General features: G+C 37.8%; 1 protein-coding gene and 1 long non-coding RNA gene across 5 annotated transcripts in view; one reads left to right on the top strand and one right to left on the bottom strand.

Moving 5' to 3' along the window:
- Window positions 1–3,534: 3,534 nt before the first annotated feature.
- On the bottom strand, window positions 3,535–8,849 carry LOC141513925 (uncharacterized). Its single transcript, XR_012475910.1, has 3 exons — window positions 5,529–8,849; window positions 4,090–4,148; window positions 3,535–3,717 (listed from the first exon to the last, which is right to left on the bottom strand). It is a non-coding gene; the product is annotated as an uncharacterized LOC141513925 (long non-coding RNA).
- KAT7 (lysine acetyltransferase 7) overlaps window positions 8,247–26,154 on the top strand; it is a 32,468-nt gene continuing 14,560 nt past the window's right edge. The window contains exons 1-8 of one of the 4 annotated variants that reach the window (XM_074224241.1): window positions 8,247–8,454; window positions 10,677–10,824; window positions 12,759–12,935; window positions 13,958–14,197; window positions 15,950–16,032; window positions 19,162–19,251; window positions 21,832–21,930; window positions 23,623–23,733. In XM_074224241.1, coding sequence (XP_074080342.1) covers window positions 8,440–8,454; window positions 10,677–10,824; window positions 12,759–12,935; window positions 13,958–14,197; window positions 15,950–16,032; window positions 19,162–19,251; window positions 21,832–21,930; window positions 23,623–23,733 — 963 coding nt within the window. In that variant the 5' untranslated portion in view covers window positions 8,247–8,439. Of the gene's footprint in view, window positions 8,455–9,914; window positions 10,323–10,676; window positions 10,825–12,758; window positions 12,936–13,957; window positions 14,198–15,949; window positions 16,033–19,161; window positions 19,252–21,831; window positions 21,931–23,622; window positions 23,734–26,154 lie in introns of those variants that run through there. The other 3 variants (XM_074224239.1, XM_074224242.1, XM_074224240.1) reach the window with 3 other exon arrangements.

A 26,154-nucleotide genomic window follows, 5' to 3' on the forward strand; every position in this document is an offset into this window, starting at 1 on the left:
ACACATGAAAATTACATGAAATTCAAATTTCATTGTCCATCAAGTTTTATTGAACACAACTATATTCACTCATTTACATTTTGCCAATGGTTGATTTCAAGCTCTAAAGCAGACTTGTATTGGAATTCTCACTGTACAATACATCACAGAAAATCAGTTACAACTTGAAAGCATTTTGAGTAAATTGTTGTACTGTGACATTTAAAAAATTTATCAGGGCATATCCATCATATCAAAACAAGAAAAGAAAAATGGGCTTTGAATGTTGAACTTTTAAGGTACACTGGAATATAGATCATTTTGTTATAGAATTAAATGGCAAGGCATTGTGTTCATTTTGCAAGGATACTATGGCTATGCCATAGTTGAGTGGCTCAGTGTTCAGAGCCTGGTCCTGGAGTCAGAAGAACCTGAGTTCAAATCCAGTCTCAGACATTTAATAATTACTCAGCTGTGTGAACTTGGGCAAGTTACTTAACTCCATTGCTTTGCAAAAAAAAAAAAAGGATATAATACAAGGTGACATTATCAGACTAAGTACTCATCATGGTATTCCCAACTCACAGGAAAGTAACAATGAGGAAAAATTAGAAAATTTAAAACAAGTATCTCATCATAGAATAATTTCTTGACAAAAATTTTTTTAAATGAAAATGAGGCTGCAAAGTAAGTTTTTGAGCAACTTATTTGTTAGCTAAGCAAGGAAAACCTTTCTGATGGTGATTTAATGAAATCCTATTTGATTGTAGCAGCTGAAGAAACATGTTCAGAAAAAGCAAATTTGTTTAAAACTATTAGCCTTTCAGCTCAGTTAAAATAATATGCTTGTGAACTGATAATCAGTATTTGGTAGTACCTATCTGTGTGCAAAGATATTTTCAAAGATGAAATCCATAAAATCTTAATTACAGATCATTATTAACAAATAAATGTTTTGCTATCAATTTTGAAGTCAGGGAACACTAACTTAATCTTAATTAAATGAAATGTTACCCCCCTCAAAAATTACGTTCTTCTCATTAGTAGAGCTGTATTATCAAAAAAATTATTTTTATTTGAATTTTATCAGTAAAAAACTTATGAAAGTTTGTTTGCTCTCTCATTATAGAAATACCAGCCTCTGTTTTGCCTCTTGACCTAAAATATGCCTAGGATATTTACTTTTAAATAGCTTCCAGAAAGATTTGGCCCTTTACAGAAAATGCTTGCCAATCCATGATCTATACAAGGGACATGGTGGACAATGACCTCTAAGTTCCCTTCCAGCTCAACATCTGTGATTTTATGATTTCCTGCCTCTGGGAAGATCCACTAGTTTGTTTTTTTAAGTGGTAGAATCAAGTTCATTCTGACAAGGATCTGATGTATTGATTTAACCTTTTAAGCTTTGCAAAGCACTTTACACTCATTTGATGCTTACAATAAGCCTGTGCCATTATGAACTGAAAGGTGCTTGAGGGCAGCTCTAATTGCAACTTTGTATCTTTGCTAGAGACTATTACTGATTTATTCAAGTCTTCAGATGTTTATTAGATGTTTGCTACATGATGAAAAGATATTTATCTTTACTATTTTATACATGCACTTAAGGTGCTGTTGGAATGACTAAGGTGATGAGAATGAGGCAGGGGAAGGAGAATCAGGACAGGTGATTGCTTGAAGGAGTTGAGTTTTGAAGGGAAAGGAGAGATATAGCAGCATGGGGAAACATTTTAGGCAAGAGTGCATTTTTTAGTAAAGAAAGGCTTGGAGTGTGTAGAGAATGACAGACAACAGGCTGAGATGAGTCGATTTAGACTAGATGGGGTTGCTAACGGGGAGATTTTGGTAGAAGCCCTGAAAACCAAGACTAACCTTGATTTGAGAGGTCATAGTTGCATTATTATTTTCTTTCTTTCTTTTGAGGCAATTGGAGTTAAGTGACTTGTTCAGGGTCTCAATGTTAGTCTAAATGTGAACTTCTGACTTCCAGACCAGTTGCTTTATCCACTGCGCCACCTAGCTACCCCTGACATAGTTACATTATAATGAAAGTATTGCTTATTAATAGAGGGCTAGACTGAGTCTAAATGACTTCATGCTAAGTGACTGTGGGCAAGTCATTTTCCTTCTGTGTGTCTCAAACAACTCTTTAAGATTAAGAGATATAAAAATATTTTCCTCATCAAGAGTGTTTCATGCCAATTAAATCAGAGGACTAGACCCACAAAAGATTATGTAATGAAAATAATATACATGGAGATATATTTGGCAAAGAGGATTTAAGAACCTCCTTTAATCATAACTTTCACTTGTACATATATGTGTGTGTGTGTGTGTCTGTATGTGTGTGTGTGTGTTTCTATTATGTATTTCTGGCTTATGGTTATCCATTTTGTTTCTTTACGCTAGTGGGTAAACTCCCCAAAGTCAGGTGACATGTATAAACAAAATTGTGTATGCTTCTACATACCCTTTTTATTATAAGTTACATACCCACACATACATTTGATTTATGTATCATTTTCATTACAAATGTTAACTGAAGATACTATCTCATCCTAACATATTGGGGACCTGGGAACTCATTTACTATAGTTGAAGCAGCAAGGCATCCTGGGGAGAGAGATGGAAGTCATCATGTTGCAGGCAAGTCAGACACTGTCACCATTTTGACTTGACTAACATCTTCTCTCAGTTTCTAATGGCAATAGTCCAGTATCCCAACTCTTACCTGAGCCTTGGAATATTATTACTTTCAACTCTGACTCAGTCATTGTCCTGGAAGGTAACCTGTATGGAGAGGCAGCCTGGTAACTACTTCTGCGTTAACAGTCACAGTTCCTGAAGAACAGAAAATTCCTTCCACCAAAGTCCTTAGAACTGTCAGAAATTGATATCATTTTATTGGAAGCAAGGATATTCAAGAAAAGGGATTAATATCTGCTTTATTTCTCTAGCCAAACAACCATGAGACTTTTCCATCTGACTTGCACCTGAAACCTTCTTTATGTGCTGTTTCCTCTGATAGAATGTGAGCTCCTTGAGAGGAGGAGCAGTCTTAGTTTTTTTATATATTCTCAGTACTTGCATATAATGCTTATGAAATCCTTCCTTCTTTCCTTCTTTCCTGCCTGCCTTCCTGCCTTCTTCCCTGCCTGCCTAGGAATTAATGTGCAGAAGGATTCTTAGTTACAAATCCTGAAGATTGAGTATTTAGTAGAGACAAGCAAGCTTGTGTACAGACCTTTGCTAAGTGCATGTTGCTGTATATGGGGCTTTCTCCTGAATAATAGTCCTGATACTGATGGGGTTCTTTTCCAAATAAAACCTACAGTATGATTGGGGAAGGAGCTGTTTTGTTGTTTGTCCTTCATTTTCAACATCCACGCATGAAGATGAAATCATAAAAGTTATAAAGCAACTGATGTGAAAATCAAATATATTACAATATAGTCATTGTATGGATGGAATGTGTAAATTCAGGTAAACAAATCCATGGAAAACAATTTAAAACTTGTTTTAATGTGCCATTTTTTTCCCAAAGGGTCAAGGGAAAAACAGGCTCAGGGCACTGATTTCTTTTGATGCTATCTGAGAAAAGATTTTGTCTCTTCTTTGGATGGTATCATTACTATTCCTTTTAAATTTTCTCCAGTATTCCTTCTTTAGAACACATCAGTCATTCAAAACAGGAGGTTAGCAAACTTCAGCTCAAGGGTCAAATCTTGCCAGCCCCTATAAAAGATAAAAAACAATCTTAGCTTGTATGCTGTACAAAAACAAGTGATCTGGCAGTAGTTGCTTACCCCTCCCTAATTTAGGTTGCAAAAACAGTGCTGCTACCATTCATAAGTTTGGATGGATGAGTGAACTTTATATTGGTTCAGTTAATTTTCTCTAATCAGTTAATGTTGACTAGGCTTTATACATTATTAGGCAGGCTATTAATTTCTCCTCAAATCCCCTGATCCTTGAGGTCTTTTAATCCTTCTTGGAAGAGTTCAAGGCTCATTCTTCAAGTTCCAAGTGAAAACTACTCTCTAGAGCTACCTGGAAGTTGTCATGGAGGCATTTTGTTTCCTTAGATCCCACCTGGAGTCTACTTACTAAGTTTCTCTTCTGCAGAAGTGTTCTGCCTGCCTGGATAATATTCTCTCGTCTGTTCCCTGTAAAAAATATGAACCCTTGACAAATTCCAGCTGATTTTTCTCCTTCCTATTTGCTCTAAAACAGATCCCATTAGTCTTTATAATTTTACGTTCTTTGTGTTTCCTCTTTCCATTTTTCTTTCTATAGGCCTCCATAATCCACATATCCTAAAACCAGCTTCTCATATGGTTCCTAAACATTGCCCTATAGAAAACCCAAAATTGTCTTAATTATTTTTACTCTAACCACAAAAGACTAATCTGAAATCAACATGTATTTTGTGGAGGAGAAAAGGGGCAGTACCATTTACCAGGAAGCTAAAATTACAAATTTTAAATTATTCACTATTTCTGAATAGGCTGGCCTTCTCCCTTTGAAATTTCTTCCACTTGGAAAGTTCTCTAAGGGTTTCCTCTACATGAATTCAATTCAACTCAACCACTATTCAGTGTTTTTTTTTTCTGTGCAAAGCAGAAAGGCTACAAAGATAAATAGAATTCTGATCTTGCTTTCAAAGAACTTACAATCTATAATGGGAATGATACAGGTTTATGACTAGGGTAAATGTAATAAGTACGAAGTCCAAGCAAATTGCTAAGAAAAATGGAGGGAGAAAAGAATTACTTTGAGCTTGGGAGGAGATATTGGGGGTATCGCTTCATAGAGGAAATGATACTTGAGGGGCGGCTAGGTGGCGTAGTGGATAAAGCACCGGCCCTGGAGTCAGGAGTACCTGGGTTCAAATCCGGTCTCAGACACTTAATAATTACCTAGCTGTGTGGCCTTGGGCAAGCCACTTAACCCCATTTGCCTTGCAAAAACCAAAAAAAAAAAAAAAAAAAAAGAAAAAAGAAATGATACTTGAGTTGGAGATTGAAGGCAGGAAAAAAGGTATTGAAAAGTTTAGGGTGGGGAAAAGGAAGGAGAATGGAAGAATTCATTCTAACATAAGTTAACCGCATAGACAAAGACAAGAGGAAGACTATTTGGTCAGCTCTTAGTCGGCATTTCAGCATTTTTTAAAGGACCATGGGTGCTAAACAAGAGCCAGGGGTACTTAATAGTCAATGGGAGATGAAAATTTTTGAGGGGAGGCCAGAGCAGTACATTAGGAAGATTAATGTGGCAACAGTTTGAAGGATAAATTGGAGAGGGGTAAACTAATAGGGTAAACTACTTAGGAACTGATTACAGAATAGACTAGAAAGGGAAATAAGAAAAAAATAACTAACATATAACTAAGATTTGTAAAGCTACACAAATATAATCTATGATATTTTATTTAAAGTCATTTTCTTTCCACTTCACCAGATTATAGTCTCATAGGATTTAGAGCTAAAGTATCTTGTAAAACAGAAAATCCTACTCCATGCAATTACAAAATCTAATTTACATACCTCTTATCTTGTCCAATTTGTCTTCTCTCTGCCTATCTCTCTTATCCTCTACTAAATTCTCCTCCAAAGCCTCCTGGAGCTGAAAGTCAGATCAATGGAGGCTAAACTGGTTCCATCAAAGCTAGAAAGGTTCAGATTACAGAGGGAGTTAGATCCTCCTCCTCTTAGGCTGCCTACCTGCTTCCAAACTGGCCTTTTAAAAACCTTTTCTGATCACCAAAGTTATTAGAATCCTCTAAGTCCCTTTTGATTTGCCTTAAAAATATTTAGTATTTGCATGTGTAGAGGATTCATTAAAATGTAAACCCCTTGAGGGAAAAGACTATTCAGTTTTTGTTTTTAAATTCCCAGGTCTAGTATGAGACTCTCTTATTGGTGGTGATGAATGCACTATTCTAGTGAGGTGGTGGGTAGAGCTGTCAAAATGTGGAGAGAGCTTCAGTTTTTTTACTGTTTCCCTTTCAATATTCTTCATAGCCATTCTCTGTCCTGGACTCTTTAAATGTCAACTAACTTAGGGTATTCCTGCTTTCTACTTTGAGAAGATGGAAGAGGCTACTCCTATTACAAGTTGCCAAAGATAAAGAATCTGGGAAGATATGAGAGGAGCTGACAGTCTCCATGCCCCTATCTTTGGTTTATTACTCTGGGAAGTTTTCCTTTAGATAGAGGACTCTTTCTCTTGGTTGAGCTGAATTACTCATACATATACATATTTTTATGTGTATGTGTGTGTGTATATATATACACACATATACATATTTCTCTTTTGATTTAGCTTTGCTATTTATTCTATATGTTCATTGTGGAACTGGTATGTTGGAAAGGAGTCAAGTCTTGGGTATAGAACTTAAGAGTCTCAAGTGACAAAGGCATCAGAAGTTAGATGGAACACAATCATATAATTTAGGCTAATGTTTAGGGGATTAGATTATATAATTCTAGTCTGGGAACCCCAATCACTGAGGAGAGCAGAGTAGCCACTGGCCTCAATTTCTTCCTTCCCCTCCTAGAAGGTTCTAAAGTCTCCTTTGGGGGAGGGTATGGGGAAGAAGTTAGAAATGTCCATTCTGATTCTCTTCGAGTAGCCTCAGCTAACTACATCAGAAAAATCACAGATCTTTTCAAGTACTGAAGAACTATGTTCCAAATTGTTTCTTGGATTGTAACTGGCTTTTGGGACAGCAGAATTCTCACTTATATATTCACTCCATCATCCCAGAGTCATGACCTTAAAAATGGTTATTGAATGCTTAGTAAGATTTTGACACTTTTTTGGGGTTTTGGCATAACTGATAAAGACATAAAGACCCTGGGTTTGGGAGGAGCCAACCTTTTGGAAGTTACTATCCCTTTGGTAAATAGTGGATCTGTCAGATATCCAGTCTCATTCTAAGTTAAAGTCCACTCCCTTCTTTTGATGGAAAAATCAGAGCTTTTCAGATCCCACCTTCTGCTAGTGAAAGATATCACAACAAAACTTTTCAAAGTTGTATCTTTGGGAGTTTGGCTCTCTAGCCAGACCTCACTGAAATCTGTGTAATCTGAAATACTGATAAATTTGTATGTTAATGTAATTTTGTTTTGCTCTTAAGGATTAGGACAAACACTTGGGGTTAACACATTTAATCTATTATTTTTAAGACCAAAACTCCATGAGCACCCCTCATTTTTTGCAGGGTCTTTCCACAGTTCTTTGCATTTATCAGAGTTCTTAAGTCTTTCAAAGTTATCTTGTTTTCCTGGTTCTTACTTCATCCTGCATTAGTTCCTACAAGTTTATTTGAAACAATTCTTTTTCTCGTTACTTACAATAGTGATCTCTTACAACTCTAAACCATAATGTTTTGCCATTCCTAGAGTGATATGAACTCTCCCTTAATTTCCAGTTCTTTGCCACTACAAAAAAGAGTATTCAAGGATCCTTTTCTTCTTTCTTTTATGTTGATGGGGGTATAGCCAATAATGTTATTGCATGCAGTGTTTAGTGAATTTAGGGGTAAAATTCCAAATTGCTTTCAGAGTTGTTTTTAAATGGCTGGACCAATTCACAGTTCCACCAGCAGTGCATTAATGTACTTATAGCCCTCCCCACTCCCACCCTCCAAAGCGCCTCCAACAAAAAAGCACCTCCAACAATGCCAATCTTTGTGAAGTAATTCTGAGAGCTGCTTTAATTTTGCATTTCTCTAAGTATTAATGATTTGGAGCACTATTTCATATGGCTTCTAACAGATTTCTTCCTCTGAGAATTGCTTGTGTCTTTTGATCATTTGCCAATTAAGAAATGATTCTTATAAATTTAGATTCCTTTACAAACACGGTTTTCAATGCAGCTTATCTTAGAAACGTCATATTTTTTTAAAGTCAAAATATAAAAGGGTTAAATAAGGGGTGGATGGGGGGGGTGGAGGAAAGAGGGCTTCCTTCCTGCCTCCATTAAATTAATAAACCCAGAAGGCAAACTCTGCCCACGTTAAAGATGAGAGAACTTGAACTTCAATGACAAATCGTTAAGGTTTTTTTTTGCCCCAAACAAAGATGGCTGACCACATAAGTCATGCAAAGCCTCTATAAGCCAATCAAAGATGGCTACCAGAACTGACACCATTTGATAGAATTTCTGCCCAAGCCCAAGATGGCGGAAGCCGCCCTCAACCGCCAAAGGGACGGTCGCGGGCCGCGGTTTGGGTCATCAGTGTCACATGACATAGTCCTAGCCGGAAGTTGAGGGAAAGGCGCCGCTGGCTGAAGCGCCTGCGCATTAGGGTAGAGACGCTGTGAGGCAGGAGGGGACTTAGGCTCGTCCTCAAGAGTTGGGACCGTTAAAAAGGCCGCCACGGAGCCCGCCGGAGCTAACGCTGCTGCTGCTGCTGCCCGGGTCGGAACCGCCGGGCCGCAGCCGGCGGCAATGCCGCGAAGGAAGGTGAGAGAAAAACTGGGTACTTGGCGGGCTCTTGAGGACAGCTTGGTGCGCTGCATGAACTCTGGTTCCACCCAGTAGCGGCTGCATTCCCCTCCTTCTGCACCACACAGTCCGGCCGTGGAGCTACTTTCCCTGCCCGAGTCCGGCAGGAAAATGCGGGCAAGATACGGGCCTCGGCCTTGGCTTGCACTATTCCCGTTTTCTGGTTGGCTAGAACTGAGGCCTTTTTGAATTTCAATTGGTCATTTAGATGCGGAGAGCCGCACTCATTGGCTGTCCACGCCGCCTGTTTGGACCCAACGGTCACCTCCCCGCGTGCGGGGGCGGCTGCCGGTCCGGCCCTACTAGGCTCCGACTGGCTAGTGAGAGCGATCCCTCGTCTCCTGATTGGTCGATTCTGGCAGTCTGTCTCTCGGGGGCGCGTCCCTGGATTAGCTGTGTAGGGGTGCCTATTGGCTGGGAGAGCTTCCTTACCTCCCTTCCGCTTTGGCGATTGGTGGGGGGCGGGGTTCTTTGAACCTTCATCCCTTTCCAGGTGTGAGACATAACAAAGCGGCGGGCTCCTGCGTTGGAGTGGGCATCTGCCCCCTTAGGAGTGCTCCGCCCCGCTCCAGGCTGTGGATGCAGACTTCTGTTAGCGGCCTAGCTGGGGGTGTTTGTTAACAGTATCTCGGCGGGGGGCGGGAGGTGGGTGGGGGTGGGGAGGAGAGAGAAGCAAAACTCTCCAAAATGACAGTTTACCTCTTTACTGGAAGTAAATAATAAAGTTTTAGTTAAGCTCCACATCATGACAGTCATCCTCCTCCTCCTCCTCATCTTCATGGCTAGCATTTATATAGCTTTAAGCTTTGTAGAGCCATCAAATAACTCATTACCCTAGGAGGTAAGATACCATTCTTCCCATTTTACAGATGAGGAATCTGAGGCAGACAGAGGTTGAAAGACTTGCTCTTGGTCATATAGAGCTAGTTTGAGGCTGGATCTGAATTCATACTTTCCTGACTTCAGGCGCAGCACTCTTAATCAGTGCACTTTACCACCTAACTTTATTCTACAGATGAAAAACTGAGTGCCAGCGAGACTGAATAATTTGACCAAAAGTCACACATCTAGGTGGTGTTAGGTACTTCCTGGCCCAGAATTGCTTCGCCCTTATCTCTGGGTGTGTTGTCTCGAAAACATTCTAGACCGGTGATGAACTCTCCAACTTGCCTTTCCAGAAGTTCTTTACTAGTAAATTTGAGTTAAAAACCACAAAATTTGAAGTGAAATTTGAAATGATTTTTGTTCTCAGCCTTATAGATCATCAGATTTTTTTGAATGAATCCTTTAACTTGGTGCTAAGTTGGAAAAAGATAGTTTCTTTTCTCTTTTTTTTAAAGATAGTTTCTTAAGTATTTAGTTTTCGAGATCATAGATACATAGGAGTAGGTGTCTGGTATGGAGGCAGATATGGTGTTAAAGCTCTATTAAGTAAAACAGCAATCTGCCTTGATGAATCTCTTGCTTATGAACATATTTGGAAAATGGTAATTAATGGTTAAGGGAGGTTAAAAAAAACATCTGTTATGTTGTGTTGAACACCTTTTAACCTTTATGTGGAGAAGGTTCAAGGGGAAAGAGTATAGGGAGGGCAAAGGAATTTCCCTATTTAATTTGGCTTACATTCTTTCCCTTGAAATGCTTTTCTACAGAACATGGGCTCTCATATTTTTGAGTTAATGTCTGGTTCCTTTCAAATTTGACAGATGTTTAGAGAGAGTGAGCGATTCCATCATGACACTGTAACATTGGGACTTAAACAAAAGCTGTTTTTAGAGGCAGAAGGGAAAGAACCTGGCACAATTTCTCTTCTTAAGGCTGACCCTGTGAGTTCTTAAGTCACATCAAACCAGCCACTTGAGTTTGGTAGTTTTCATATTCAGAGCACAGAACTGATAGTCACATTGCTTCTTGGGTCTTGGGACTTCTTAAAACAGAATTAATGACATTGCAAACATAATTTATTTACCTTATGATTAAATAAAGGTTCATGTATTGTTTGAATGAAATATACTAGTTTCAGGTAAATTGACTGTGTTCTAGTAAGAGTCTTGCTCATACTCTGTGCTTTGATTTTTATATATTTAAAGTATAGTATCACATACTGTTTTACTTCTGTTATTACTATAACCCAAAGAATAAATGCCCCCTTGGTAATGTCTGGATCTGTGATATTACAGAGGAATGCAGGCAGTAGTTCTGATGGAACCGAAGATTCCGATTTCTCTACAGATATTGAACATACAGATAGTTCGGAAAGTGATGGGACATCCCGAAGATCTGCTCGAGTTACCCGTTCCTCAGCCAGGCTGAGTCAGAGTTCCCAAGGTAAAGAGCATTATTGTTCCTGACCACCTCCAGAAAGATGGGTGACTGACTGATTATCATAATGTTCACCCAGTGCTTAGGGAATCTATTGCTGTGTTTAACCGGGATCACTTGAATGTGCTATAAAACAGTGGTAAATTACTGTTTAAAAAATCAAGACACTAAAAGTGGTACTTTTAGAGAAAGTATTTTTCTAATAGATTTGTATGTCAAGGGACAATCTATAGTTGCTGTTCCTGGTCTAATATATAAAGTGGTTGATGGAAGAAATATTCGGTTTTTAACTTGCTCATGATTTCAGTTATTTTAATCTCATTTAGGCCAGTCTCTCTCCTGCAAAATGGATACCTAATAGATTATATTCTTATAGAACTTGTATATAGATACACATAATTGTGAGAATGTGTACTTTTCTGTGGTCAGCTCTGATCATCCATCCCTTCTGTAGAGTTTAGAACCAACTTGGGGTAGAGAGGGAGTAAGTTTCAGATACTTCAGAGCACTGAAGTAAAACTAGATTGTACTTTGAGTATTTTAGAGACAGTACCTAATGGTTTCATTAATCTGGATGTTCTACAGAAGTTAAATAAGAAATAGCTTATCAGGCACAAAAATAGGTTTCAAGACTCTTCACAGTTGATACTTTTGACTTAAACTTTTTTGTTTTTCTAGCTGAAGTTTATTTCTTTCCTCCTCTGATTTGACTTGTTCCAAAAATGCAAGGATCATAAAATGATACATGATGTTCCTGGAGAGGGGCAATTGCTCTTGTTCAGGGCAGTTGCCAGTTCACCAGAAACTGTGGATATTAAACAATAGTCACCATGAATATGAGATCAAGTTCTCTTGTTAGACTATTTTATCCCCAGGGACCACATCATAGCTTTTCCCCTTGAAACACTGAACTTTTTCCTTTCTTCTTACTTTGGAAAGTTAGGAACTGCAAAAAAAAAAAATGCAACATATCTATCTCATATTTCTTTAGCAAGCTTAAAATATATTTAAATCCTGGGGTTTTTTTTTTTCCTCATGACAGGTTTTATACTTTTAGGGTTTTAGTGTCAAGTCAGAGACACATGGGATAATCGAGTTTTGAATGCTTCAGGCCAGGTTTTACTATCCATCAGACTTCGTGCTTTCATGTATAATGATGCTGTGTGAGACACTGTCTGAAGAAAATTAAATAGCTGTAGCCCTTGATGTTTGTGAATCCATTAAGATGATGATGTTTGAAAGAGTGTCCAAGAGAGTATATTGTAACTTATATAGGTGACTTCCACTTTAAGTGAGGAAGAACCAGATGTTTTGGGGCCTATAGTTGATTGTTTTTCAGTTTAATAAGCATTTATTGCCTCAACTATGAATTTTAACACACATAGATAAAAATGAAACAGTCCTTGCTTTCAAAGAAGGAAGTTCCTTCTATTGAGGGAGACAACATACATAAACTTTTTTTTTTTTTTAGTTTTTTTGCAAGGCAAATGGGGTTAAGTGGCTTGCCCAAGGCCACACAGCTAGGTAATTATTAAGTGTCTGAGACCGGATTTGAACCCAGGTACTCCTGACTCCAAGGCCGGTGCTTTATCCACTACACCACCTAGCCGCCCCAATAAACTTTTTTTTTTAATAGGATGGACCTCTTAAGGGAGGATGGTTGGAGGAAATTAGTAAGAAAAGATAACATTTTGAAGGTGTTTTGAGTTGAATTATTTCATTTACTTATCTATTTTTTAACATTCATCTTTTAAAGTTTTGGTTCCAAATTCTCTCCCATCCTGTAGCATATAGTTGTTTGTTGATTTGGGCCCAACTAATACTTGTGTAACTTGTGGACAGATATGAAACCTGCCTCAAATTAATTTACTTTTGGATGGGAGGAACTATGGGGATTTCTTTCTTTATGATAATTTCTCTTATTTTTTTAATGGTTCCAGATTCTAGCCCAGTTCGGAACTTACAATCTTTTGGCTCTGAAGAACCAGCTTATTCCACTAGAAGAGTGACCCGAAGTCAACAGCAGCCCACTCCTGTAACACCCAAAAAATACCCACTCCGGCAGACTCGTTCATCTGGCTCAGAAACTGAGCAAGTGGTTGATTTTTCAGATCGAGGTAAGTGGGGAAAAGATATAATTCAGGGCATTTGCAAAGGAACTGGTTTGCTTTTCAAGGATAGTTGAGTGTTATCCCTCAGTGGGTAGCTGGGAATGGTATGATATTGACCATGGTGAGAAATATGACTATTTACTTGATGTCCTGCCTATCCTTCCTTGCAGGTTATTGATATTAGTTTTAGATAAGTTTGATATTGGATAAATCATGGGCTTCCAAATTTCTGTGGCCACCCAGCTGATCCCAGTCTTTTAGGGTCCCTTCAAATGAGGATAACTGTTTCACAGAATATCTGTGTTGGAACTTTATGGATGAATGTTTTCTATTAGCAATAGGGCATTCCACTTCATTGTGATAGTGGTTCTTCTGTCTAATTCTGAAGGCTTTGGGAGCAAGTTGGAAATTTGGATTGATTCTGACTATGCTCTGGTTCCTTTCTTACCAAGAAGTTCACTTTAAAACAACCTTTCATTTCTGGTGGTTTCTGCTTGTAAAGGTAGTTAAGTTGAATTTGTCTTTTTTGTACATTTGTATTGAAAAGAGAGAGTAGGCTGGCAGTAGATTCCCCCCCCCCCCAACTTCTAGCCAACTTAAATTATCTTTGGTTTTTGGGGATGGGGAGGGAGTCAGATAAATAAAAGGCATACATTTCTAAAACTGCTCTTTAGGGAAAATGACCTTGTATTCTTTTCCTTTTATTTTTCCCTTTTAAACATAATGATCAGTGAAATGGCCAAAAATTCTTGATCAGTTGGATGAAATTATAGAATCAAAGGAAAAAGATAGTCCATAGACTACCATTTATATTATATATAAAGAGCTAACCCTGTACCATACTTTAGTGAAAAGAATGATTTGTACCCAATAATTTGGAGGTTTTTGAACTTAGTGGTTGTGACCAAATATTCAGGTGAGATCTTTTCATTTGACAGAAGTGGATCTAAATTTGAATTCACTACTTAGTGGGGAGGGAACACAATTTTAGGTTTTAGTTTTGACTTATGTTTGTTTTTCCTGTTAAGATACTAAGAACACAGCAGATCATGATGAGTCTCCACCCCGAACTCCTACTGGTAATGCTCCCTCCTCTGAGTCTGATATAGACATCTCCAGTCCCAATGTATCCCATGATGAAAGTATTGCTAAGGACATGTCTATGAAGGATTCTGGCAGTGATCTGTCTCATCGACCTAAGCGCCGCCGCTTCCATGAAAGCTACAATTTCAATATGAAGTGCCCAACACCAGGCTGTAACTCTCTAGGTCAGTTCATACCAATTCTGGATTTCTTTGTATCTTGCTGTTTATCTTCCTCTTTGGGTAAAGATGAGCTTGATATTTTATATCCTGGTTTGTTTCAAACTTTTGGACTTTCAGTGGCTATCTGCTGATCAAATCAAGTTATATTGAATGATTTACTATAATGATATGTATGTACTCTGGTTCTTTTTTTTTTTTTTTTGCAAGGCAGTGGGGTTAAGTGGCTTGCCCAAGGCCACACAGCTAGATAATTTTTAAGCGTCTGAGGCCAGATTTGAACTCAGGTACTCCTGACTCCAGGGCCGGTGCTCTATCCATTGCACCACCACCTAGCTGTCCCTGTACTCTGGTTCTTAACCCATATAATAGTGCTTTTTTTATTTGTTTTAAAAAGAAAATTGCTACTATAATAATTGCAGACCTTATCCATAAGACATATTGTGTCTCTGTGGTACACAAAATTCTTCACTGTGGCACATAGCATTTGAACCAAGAGGTGGTTCTCTAATGAAATCCCAATCCTACTACAACAGGTCAAAGGAGAAGTAAGAAAAACAGACTCTCTTAAAAAGGTAATGAAAAGCCTGCAAAGTTGGGAGAGAGCTGTGATTCTGGAGACAAAAAAATTTTCTTTTATTTGGCTTTCCCTTTCAGGGTAAAATTTGACTTAAGGATGTGTTGGATCTTGCAATTTTTGTTTAGTGATGTAAGGAGATAATTTCACAGACTTATGAGATAATAGAAAATTTCTTTATTGCTGTGGGTTTAAGCTTTTGTAGAATTGTCTCAGGAGTGAAGAGGTTTGACTTTATATCAACTGTTTAAGTGAACTATCCCACAGATGCAAAAGGAAATAAGAAACCTTACAGTTTGTAGGTTACTATTCATATTCAGCCTTTGATTATATTCATCAAGTTCAGAAAATGGAAACAGTATGAGAGTTACTGCTTTTTGAAAGCAGTTGAAAACAGAGGGTTTATGGGGCAGCTAATTGGTGCAGTGGATTGAGCACCGGCCCTGGAGTCAGGAGGACCTTAGTTCAAACCTGGTCTCAGACACTTAACAATTGCCTAGCTGTATGACCTTGGGCAAATCACTTAATTCCATCACCTTAACTAAATAAAATGTTTTTAAAAAGGCAGAGGATAAAGATTTTGTCACAATGTTCCTCTAAAAATCCAAATTTATGATCCTTTTGTCTGGTTTCTTGATTTTAGCAGTTTGGTGCTTGATATGTTTTAGGAAAATAGTTCTTGGAATTTTTTTAGAACTATGAACCATTTTATTTAGGCAAAATCCCCAAGGACTATCTTTCCCACCTAGTTCCACCTGTTACTTAAAAAAAAAAAAAAGAAAACAGTACCATTCACTGGAATGAATGGGAAGAATGATAATTGCTTTTTTTGTAAATGCCAATGAGATGTTTTAATTATCATAAGTAAATTATCTCATGCAAGAAACCAAAGTATAATAACATATAAAAAATAGTAATACTGTAAGAGATAATTCCATAGATCACACTCAGAGAACCACTACTTTATAGAAAAGTGATATAACCCTCTCTTTACCACACATTAGTGTAAAGAATTTTCCTTTCCTTTTCTTTCCTTCACCTTAGCTACAAAGACTACCTTTTAGGCATTTATTTATGAACTTCTTTGCTACTGACCAAATGAAGCCCCCTTTATTTTTCCCTTATCAGGGGAGTCACAGATGTCTTTACAGAATTAAAAGTTAAATTGGTTTTCTCCACAGGGCATCTAACAGGAAAGCATGAAAGACACTTCTCCATATCTGGATGCCCACTCTATCATAACCTTTCAGCTGATGAATGCAAGGTAATTTGTTTCTCTTTATAGAACATCAACCTCTAGAGTTCAGGTGAACTTCCTCAACTAAGGCTACTCAAAAATCCTTCTTTCAGTTTTATTTGCTTAATTGTTTGCAGATGGATGAACTAATAGGATTAATGCTTCCTTCAGATTGCCCTCTAAAATTTGCCCTTTACCCTTCCCAGCTCCCTACAATTGATACTTCCTACATTTTCTGAGAACTTCCTTCCCAGGCTACTTCCAGACTAAAATTTTGAAGTAGTCTGTGGGATTTGCTGCTTCTTTTAAGAAAGTAATTCGAGAACTGTGATTGGGACATCAGAGATTGGCATTGCTAATATAGCTACCTTTATATAGTGCTTTCAGGTTTGCAAAGTGCTTTACGTAGATTATCTCACAACAATCCCATCAACTGAAAACATCCAAAAACACTTTTAACTCTCAACCTGGATCCTGAATGAGTTCTTTCTGAAGTATATGGGTAGTTCAGCACAACTGGTTAAATCACTGGTACCAGGAATCCTGGTCCCTTCTTTTATCTTTTTCTGAGGGAGTTAATCTCACAAAGAAAAGTTCGCGTCACTGACCTTAAACCATATTATTTACCCCAGTCTGCCACCTAGAATATTTTTGCCCTTAGTTATGAGTCAGTGTGCAAAATTTCTAGAAATTTTAAATTCTTTTATTAAAGTGAAAGCAAACATTTTTGTTCCTCTTTAGTTTGTTTATTAGTTTAGAAGTATAAAGCTTATGTGACTAACTTCTTATGCTTTAAAAGTTACCATGTTAATAGAATGGAAGGAAGGAAATGAGCATTTATTATACACTTATTATATGCCAGGCTGGCTGTGCAAAGCACTGAGGAGACAAATATGAGCTAAAAGATTGTTCCTATTCTCAGGGAGCTAATTCTGATTTGAATAGAGGGAAACTACATAAAAGGGAGCTGGAGTGGTATGGTGGGAGTATGGTTCTAATGTTTGATGTCCAAAAGAACTGCCTCAACCCTTCACAAATGAGACCCTAGGGTGGTGGGCCTTTATGGAGGTTGGGAGGGGGTGATAAGGCTGATTGGGGCCCAGGAGGCCCCAGGCATTGAAGGAAGCTCCACAGTGAGCTCGAACTAGAAAGGACAAGATTCAGAAGTCAGGAACAGGACTCCTTTTAGACTGGGACTATTTCTTTTGTTTTATCTTTATGCCACTAGTGCAAAGCATAATGTTTGATGTGAAGTGGTATTTAATAAAGTGCTTATTCACTGATTTTGGATTTTTTTTAGTCAAACAATACAGTTCTTTTCATCTCCTCAGTAACTTACATTGATGGAGTGCCAGAGAAAACTTGAATTTTAACTTCAAATCTTGAACTGGTTCTCTATCCTTAATGACTGCGAAGGGCAATAATAAGCCCTTTGCTACTAATTTTGACACATACATCAGTGTCTGAAGTCTAGTTAGAAAAAAGAATTGATACACTGCCCCCTAGTTCCAAAGTTGACAAGAAGACTTCTGTAAGCAAGGGAGACTTTGAGGCCTTCCTTGTCTTGTGAAGATGGTAGTATTCTCTTAGAGACAGGCATGTGCACTATTGTTGGTCAGTTGTTTCAGTCATGTCTGATGCTTCGTGACCTCATATAGAGTTTTCTTGGCAAAAATATTGGAATGGTTCATTTTGCAGATGAGGAAATTGAAGCAAGCAGGGTTTTAAGTGGCTTGCCCAGAGTCACATAGCTAGTAAGTGAATGAGGCCTAGCACTTGATCCATTGTACCATCTATCTGCACCCTCTGCCCCTGAGCTTCGAAGAAATCCATCTCAGAAATGAAAAGAATCCCCGTGATAGCAAATTTCCCAACAAGTAGCTAACTTGTCTGTTGGAAGATCCTCTAGGAGGGGGAAGCCAGTATTTTTCAAGACAACCTTTTCCCATTTTGTACAAATCTAATTCTTTTCAGGTTTTTATTTGATTTTTTTTTTTTTTACCAACATCCTAGTTTCCATTTGCCTTGCAACGCTTACACATGGATTTTTTGTCCACCTCCTGGAGCCCAACAGGACATATCTGCTTGCCTTCAAATACTTGAACACATTTGTCATGATCCCCCTGAGTTTGCCCTTCTTCTTTCTCTGTGCTAAACTTGTCTGATGCCTGGGACCCAGGATCCTTCAAGACTTTTAGTGATCTGGTACTAGAGATAATGTAACATTAAAACATAGGAGAAGCAGAATAGTACAATAGAATGAGTCCAGAATTTGAATTCAGACGACTTTGGTTTAAACTCTCAGCCCCACCTCCTGCCACTTGCTCAGGACTGAGCAATCATATCTAGGCTTCAATTTCCTTACCTATAAAATGAAAGGGTGAATTAAATGATATCTGAGGTCCCTTGCAGCTCTAAATATTTAAGCTTCCTATTGGGTAGTTTTCTAAAATTATTTGGGGGGCAGTAAAGGTCATTTAACAACATATAAAAAAATCTTCTCTGAAACATTTTCTTCATTCTCCATTTCCTCCCTTCTCCTCCTTGTGTTTACCCTTTCCCCTGCCAATTTATTCCTGAATTTTGGGTTCTTCTCTTGGAGGAAAAGTAAGAAAAAACTGTAAGAATAGGTTTTATCCTTGAATTTTCCTGGGGATAGTTTTGCTCTTAATATCTGTAAGATTTAGAGGAGGAAAATGGGTATCTGCATATGACTCAGCATTCTCTATCCCAAATTAGGGAGGGGAAGCAAACTGGCTTAAGCAATTGGCCACATTGCAAGTTCATGGACCCTGGCATTTTGATGGAAAAGGGTATAAGACCACCAGTTAGAGGACACAGGTTCACTGCTGAATCTTCCCAGTTAGTTGTGTGTTTGTACTCTAATCTCCTTTACCCCTTTGTGGTGGTTAGCTCCTTTATCTACAGAAGTAAAGAGGCATAATAACTCTTAGTCTACAGATTTCACAGGCATATGATGATGATAAAATGAGATAATAAGAGTTGAAAACACTTTGAAAGTAAAAGTGTTATGTAAATTCAGGACCTATTATTAAAATTTATTTCTATACTTCAGATAATTTGTAGACTGAACTTTTTATGACGCCAACTCTCACAGTGTGCATAATGGTAGTCGGGGGTTTTTTTCCCTTCCAGGTAAGAGCACAGAGCAGGGATAAGCAGATAGAAGAGAGAATGCTATCCCACAGGCAAGATGACAACAATAGGCATGCAACCAGGCACCAGGTGAGTGCCTTACTAGCATAATGGCCACTATGGATTTTGTGGCACATTCTAGATCTCCTTTGGAGCTTAGGTATGGGCTTCGCCTATATTAGATGCAGTTCAATGTTTGATGAACAAGGTACTGCCCATGTCCATTGCTTCCTATGTGCTTATATTTGATTAGCTTCCAACCCTTTACTGCAGATTGTTTAAAAAAATGTATAAACATCAGATAAGCTTTGTAAACTGTAAAGCACTGTATAAATGTCAGCTATCAACTCTCTACCTCATAAGGCAGTTATGAGAAAAAACTTTTTTTGTTTTAGGGAATTTGCTTTAGGGCAAAAACTCCCCAGTGTTTTATTTATTTAGATTGTGATTTTCCATGACTGGTAGGAATATTATTCCATTTTCTAGAATGATTTAGAATTTAAATTGATCTCAGTTTGATTTGTAAAGAAACCTTACAGAGTAGCTAATGCAGTAGTTTTATAGATGAAAAGGCAGCAAACATTTACTACTCTGTATAGAGCTGAGAATACAAAGATGAAAAATGAAACATTTTCTGCCTTTGAGGACATTAAACTTTAGTAGTAGAGTTGAGACCTACACATAACTAGTACAAAACTGAAAACTAAATTAAAAAACTGTGACGAAAACAATGGGAGAGATGGATCACTTCTGAGAATATCAAGGAAGATTTTGTACAAGACATAATATCTGAACTATACTTTGAAGGAAGGGAAGGATATTAAGACATAATTAAGGTTCTTGAGGTGAGGTGGATAGGGAAGTATGTGTGGAATTTGTTTCAGGCATGAAGTCAAAAGTATGAAAACAGTACAGAGGTTAAAGGCAGAAGAATGTAATAGGTGCAAATAGCCCAGCATGCCTGACGAATGCAGTATAAGAAGAGTGGGGCTATGAAATAAAACTTATACTTGATTGGAGAAGATCAGGCTACAGAGTTTGTGTTTTATTCACTAGACTATAGAGACATGAAGGTTTTTGAACAGGAAAATAAAATCAGCGAGATTAAAATATCTTAAATAAAACACAGTTATACATTTCACATTGCAACTTTCCCCATTGCAGTTACCATATATTACAGATCAACATAAGAAATTAAATGAGGGGGCAGCTAGCTGGCGCAGTGGATAGAACACTGACCCTGGAGTCAGGAGGGCCTGAGTTCAAATGTGACCTCAGACACTTAATAACTACTTAGCTATGTAACCTTGGGCAAGTCACTTAACCTCATTGCCTTGCAAAAAACAATGAGAAAAAAGAAAAATGAGAATTTTGAAAGTTTTGTGAAAGCCACAGGTGGCAGATGAAGACCAGCAGATGACATCGAAAAAGTTTAGAAGCTCAAAAATGCATAAAATAGGGGGCAAATGGGTGGTACAGTGGATAGAGCACCGGCCCTGGAGTCAGGAGTACCTGAGTTCAAATCCGGTCTCAGACACTTAATTACCTAGCTGTGTGGCCTTGGGCAAGCCACTTAACCCCATTTGCCTTGCAAAAATCTAAAAAAAAATGCATAAAATACATGGTTAGTATTGTATAATATCAACATATTTTATCTTTAAATACCATAATTCAGACGTTTTCTCTCTGATACGAAGGGAGGGCCAAAAACAACTACACAGATTTTCCAGATTACAGGGGCACCATGTCCCTTACTGAGATGTACATTAGTGAGATTGCTCTGGTAGTGACATAAAGGCAAGAGATTGGAAATAGACCAGTTACACTACTTTTATAATTATTTGAGAAGTGGTGATGATCAAAAGGATGATTGGAACAGAAATACAAGCAATAATGTAGGTAGATTTGGCAAGATTGAATGAAGGGTCGTGTAAGGAAGTAGAAGTCAAAGATGTCCTCACAGTTCTGAGGGAAACTGATGAATGCAGTTGAAGCACAAAGTTAGGAGGGAACGTTTTGAATAGAAGATAGTATCTTATGGACATGTTGAGTTTAACGTATCACTTCATGTTGAGTTTTAATGTGTAATTCAACTGGAGATAGCCATCTAGTACTTGGAAAATCACATCTGGGACAGAGATTTGGGAGTCATCTTCATAGATAGGGTTATAAGTGAAACTGGAAGTGAATTAGATCCATCCAAAGGAGGAATTTAGAGAGAAAAAAAAAAGAACAGAAAACACATCTCAGAGAGGTAGCCAAAGAACTAGTAGAGAGTAATATTGAAGTCATGGGGAGAAAAAAATGATCATTTGGTCACAGCTGGGAAGGAAGTCCAGGATTGTTCTAAATGATAGTGGAGGAAGAATGAAGAATATGAGTGTGTGTGTGCCTACCCATACATGTACATGTATGTACATATTATGTGGGTGTATCTGTGTATGTGCATTTAAGTTTGTGTATGTATGTATATATATATGTATATGTATGTATATTTGAGTGCATGCGCACAGGTTTAGAATTTTAAAATTTGCCTCAGAGATCCATAAAGTGATACATAGTTATCCCCTTGGTTGAATATCATCTCAGTGCTGTCCATACCTTCATAGCATAGCATGACTTCAAATTTGAATTTGCTCAACTTCATAGTTTTCTTCTGCTCCTTTCTAGGCACCAACAGAAAGGCAGCTTCGGTATAAAGAGAAGGTGGCTGAGCTCAGGAAGAAGAGGAACTCTGGACTGAGCAAAGAGCAGAAAGAAAAATACATGGTAAGATGTTGAATGTATTATTTTATCAAAACTTTGAGCATATTTAATATCCTTTCTGTTTGAAATTACCTAAAAGTATATGGATGCAAAGTCACCAAAATTCAGCAGTTACTATTTTACTCAATACAGAACTATTGATGGTGGGATAGGAGGTGAGTGGGGCATAATGTGAGAATGATATTTAGATATTATGAGTTGTGAATGAACAGCACAAGTCATTCCTATTGTTTAAAAAAGATCTTTTCTTGACCCTGTCATTTTCTTAAGCTGTCATCCTTTGTCTCTTCCTTTTACAGCCAAACTTCTTGAAAAACAGCTCATTGTCATCTTTTGTTCTCTCACTCTTTTCTTAGCACTAGAAGTCTTCTTTCACCACCTTACTGAATCAACTTACTCCAAGTTACCAATGAACTCTTACACCAAATCCTACATCTTTAATCTGCCCTCATCCTTTTTAACCTCACTGCAACTTTCGACAGTATTGACCACTTCTCCTGCTGGATGCTTCCTTTTCCCTAGGTTTTCATGACACTGCCCTGCCTTAGTCTACTTTACTGGGCCATCCATATGCTTTTCTCTAATTTCACACTCTGCCCTAAGCCCTTCCCTTTTTATCTCTGTACTTTCTTTTTTGATAACCTCATTAGCTTCCATTAGTTAAATTGTCTCCCTGCAGATGCTTTTCATAGTTGTATTTTCAACTCTACTCTTCTTTACTCCTCTTCTGTATCACTACATGCCCATTGGACATAAATATTCTACTTATTCAAAGTAGCTCAAATTCAACAGAATCAAAACTGAATTCATTATTTCCCCTCCTTCCTCAGAGCTTTTCTTTTGCCTCAGTTCCTCATTTTGATGAAGAGCACTATCATCCTCTGTTCATCCAGGTGGAATCCCCTTCAGTTTCACACACTTGCTTGCTTAACATATTTCAGTTACTAAAACTTGATTCCATCTTTACAACATCCTGTTCTCCCATTTAAATGGTCACTCTCAGCTCTCACTTATGCTACTGTAGTAGCCTTCTAATTATTTTCCCTGTCTCAATTCTTTCTTTTTTCTAATTCAACCTCCACACAACTGCCAGAATACTATTACTAAAGCTTAAGTCTGGCCATGTCATTATTGCTTGATAAGCACTCAAGTTGGCTTCCCATTAGCTTTAAGATGAAATACAAATACTGCCTTTTGTCAGTTAAAAACCTTCAAAGCATGCCTTCAACCTTATTGTCAGTTATTCCCTTTTATGTACTCTTTGGTTCGGTCAAATTAGCTGCTTTTCCAGTATCTCACACACTCTTCCTTCTGTATCTTTGAATCTTTGCACAGGTGTTCCCTCATGTTTGAGAAACATTCCCTTTTCTCCAGGGCTTTTTAGATCTTTAGTTCCCTTCAGAGCTCAACTCATGAACTATCTCTTATGTGAGGCCTTTCCTGATTCCTCCTCCTTTCCTCCCCTTGCTTTCCCCCACCAGGTTGTCTCTGAGTTTTGTTTTCTCCAGAATCACTTAGGGTGGGTGACTTTAAGGTTAACATAGCTGACTCATGGTGTTGAATCATTAGGCCCTTGAAAAAGATGAAAATTCAGAAGTTAAATTATATATGCTCTGGCAGATTTGGATTGAGAAGGTTTGTGCATCCAAGTACCAGGAATCTAGAGGTATCATGCTGTCATCTGGTGTTTTCTAGGAGCACAGACAGACCTATGGAAGCACCAGGGAGCCTCTTCTGGAAAATCTGACTAGCGAGTATGACTTGGACCTTTTCCGAAGGGCACAAGCTCGAGCATCAGAGGATTTGGTGAGTCTCATAACCTCTGAGCCACTAAAGGAAGGGTCCTTTGATTGGAAATCTATTCAATCCAAGGTCAAAAATAGACTTTACATATTCTGAATTCCCTCCTTTGGGGAAAAAAAAAATACATTTCTTATTAAAATAAGAATTTTGTTGATCACTATTGAGCCTTCCATTGCCATAGAATTATATATTTCCAAAGTACTGCTTTGTTTGGATTCTAATTATTCCTTTCACAATTTAGTTTTAGTACCCTGAATAGAGTTGTTAGTGGTTTTAAGAAAATTCTGCTAATTTTTGTGAGACATTGAAAATACATACTTTATAAAGAGTTGGCATGTTCCAACAGTTGACAGTGTGAAATGAATTAATTTTTTTCTGTTGTCTTCATGAGGGATGGGGAATAGTGGGAGGAATTTCCTAATAGACTGCTGAAAACATAAAGGAGATGGTTTCTTAGTGACAGCCATATGACTGGGAAAGGCTTCCTCATTTGCCCTTTTGTTCAGTCTTCAACACTTTGGCATGGAATGGAAGCCAGTCCTATGGCATGGTAGATATTTGCTGTGATCCTAGAAGTAGAAGTATATCCTAGGAGCATCAGCAGCCATGGCTATACAGTGACACTTGCATGACTTCCTGTTGTTTCCCCACTTCAGCATCTGACACTGTTTTCCCTTTCCTCTTCTTTTTTTATCCCCTAAGCCTGGAGAATGCTACAATTTCTCCAACTCTAAGAATTACATATCTAGAGATAGAAGAAATCTTAGAGAGGTTCTAGAACGATTCCTTCATTCTACAGTTGAAAAAATTGAAACTCAATCGAGTTGAAATAATTTTCCAGAGATCAAAAGAGCACTGCCTCTGGAGTCAGAAAACCTGAATTCCTATGCCCAAAAGGCAATAAAAATGTGCATACCCTTTGATCTAGCAATACCACTTCTGGGTCTGTATCTTGAAGAGATCATGAAAAAGGTAAAAGCATCGCTTGTACAAAAATATTCAAAACCCCATTTGTAGCAAAGAATTGGAAATCGAGGGAATGTCCATTAATTGGGGAATGGCTGAACAAATTGTGGTATATATATATATGATGGTACACATATATATGTGTACATAAGAAACCAGGAGGGATAGAATTTCAGAGAAGCCTGGAAACACTTGCATGAATTGATGCTGAGTGAGATGAGCAGAAACAGAAGAACATTTTACATACACCATAACAGCAACAGGGGATGATGGTCAAACTTGATGGACTTGCTCATTCCATCGGTACAATAATCAGGGACAATTTTAGAGTACCTTCGACAGAGAATACCATCTGTATCCAGAGAAAGAACTGTGGAATTTAAACAAAGACCAAAGACTACTACCTTCAATTAAAAAAAAAATTATTATGTACCACATAATTTTGCTATCTCTAATATTTTATTTTTTCCTCAAGGATATGATTTTTCTCTCAACACATTCAGTTTTGCTTAATGCATAGCATGGAAACAGTGTAAAGATTATTAGACTGCCTTCTGTTAGGGATGGGGGAGGGAAGGGGAGGGTGGGGGGAAAATAGTAAAATTCAAAACCTTACCAAAAAATGATAGGTAGAAACTACTACTGTATATAATTGGAAAACAAATAAAATATTTACAATCTGTCTTAAGAAAGAAAAAGAAAACCTGAATTCCAGTCATATCTTTTATTAAGCATTTATTAGTTAGCCACCTTGGGCAGTAAGTCACATGGTCTCCCTGACCCTACAATTCCTAATCTCTAAAATGAGGAGGTTGGGCCAGATATGATATCTTCTAGCTCTAGATTTTTAGTAGAGCTCAGGTCTTGTGACTCCACAGCCATCTCCTTCAATGCCATCCCTTGGGTGTCACTAGATCTAAGTCAGGCTGTGATGGTGACATCTAGTGGCGAGTTTTTCTATCTAAGCTGCTGTAAAATGTTCAAACTGGAAAGAGTTATAGAGATTTTATGGATAAGGACATGAAGACCCAGAAAGGTTAAGTGATTTCATTAAAATCACACAGCAACTGGGAGCAGAGCAGGTATTCAAACTCAGATCACCTGCTTCCCTATCCAGAGCTTCTTTCTATAGTATTATGGCTACTATTGTCTAGCTAAAAATTATATAGGAATTTAAATGTATCATTTTCCTATTTTGTCCTTGATTGAAATTTGATACATGAACTTTTTTCAGAATTATACTTGTATTTAGGGATGTTTTTGAATATAGGCAACATGAGTGGTATCAGGGCTTGGTGTCAGAGCTTTTCCCTTATTTTTTTTTTTTTTAATGAGGAAAGGACTCTTTTTCTTTGGCTAAATAAGTTTTTTATTTAATTCACCATTTCAGTGTTAGTATCATCTTATGGGACTGGAAGTATTTCCTGGTAAGAATTAGTTTCTGAGCTCTGGAGTGCC

This window comes from Macrotis lagotis, chromosome 2 (genome assembly GCF_037893015.1).
Source record: "Macrotis lagotis isolate mMagLag1 chromosome 2, bilby.v1.9.chrom.fasta, whole genome shotgun sequence".
Taxonomy (NCBI): Eukaryota; Metazoa; Chordata; class Mammalia; order Peramelemorphia; family Peramelidae; genus Macrotis; species Macrotis lagotis.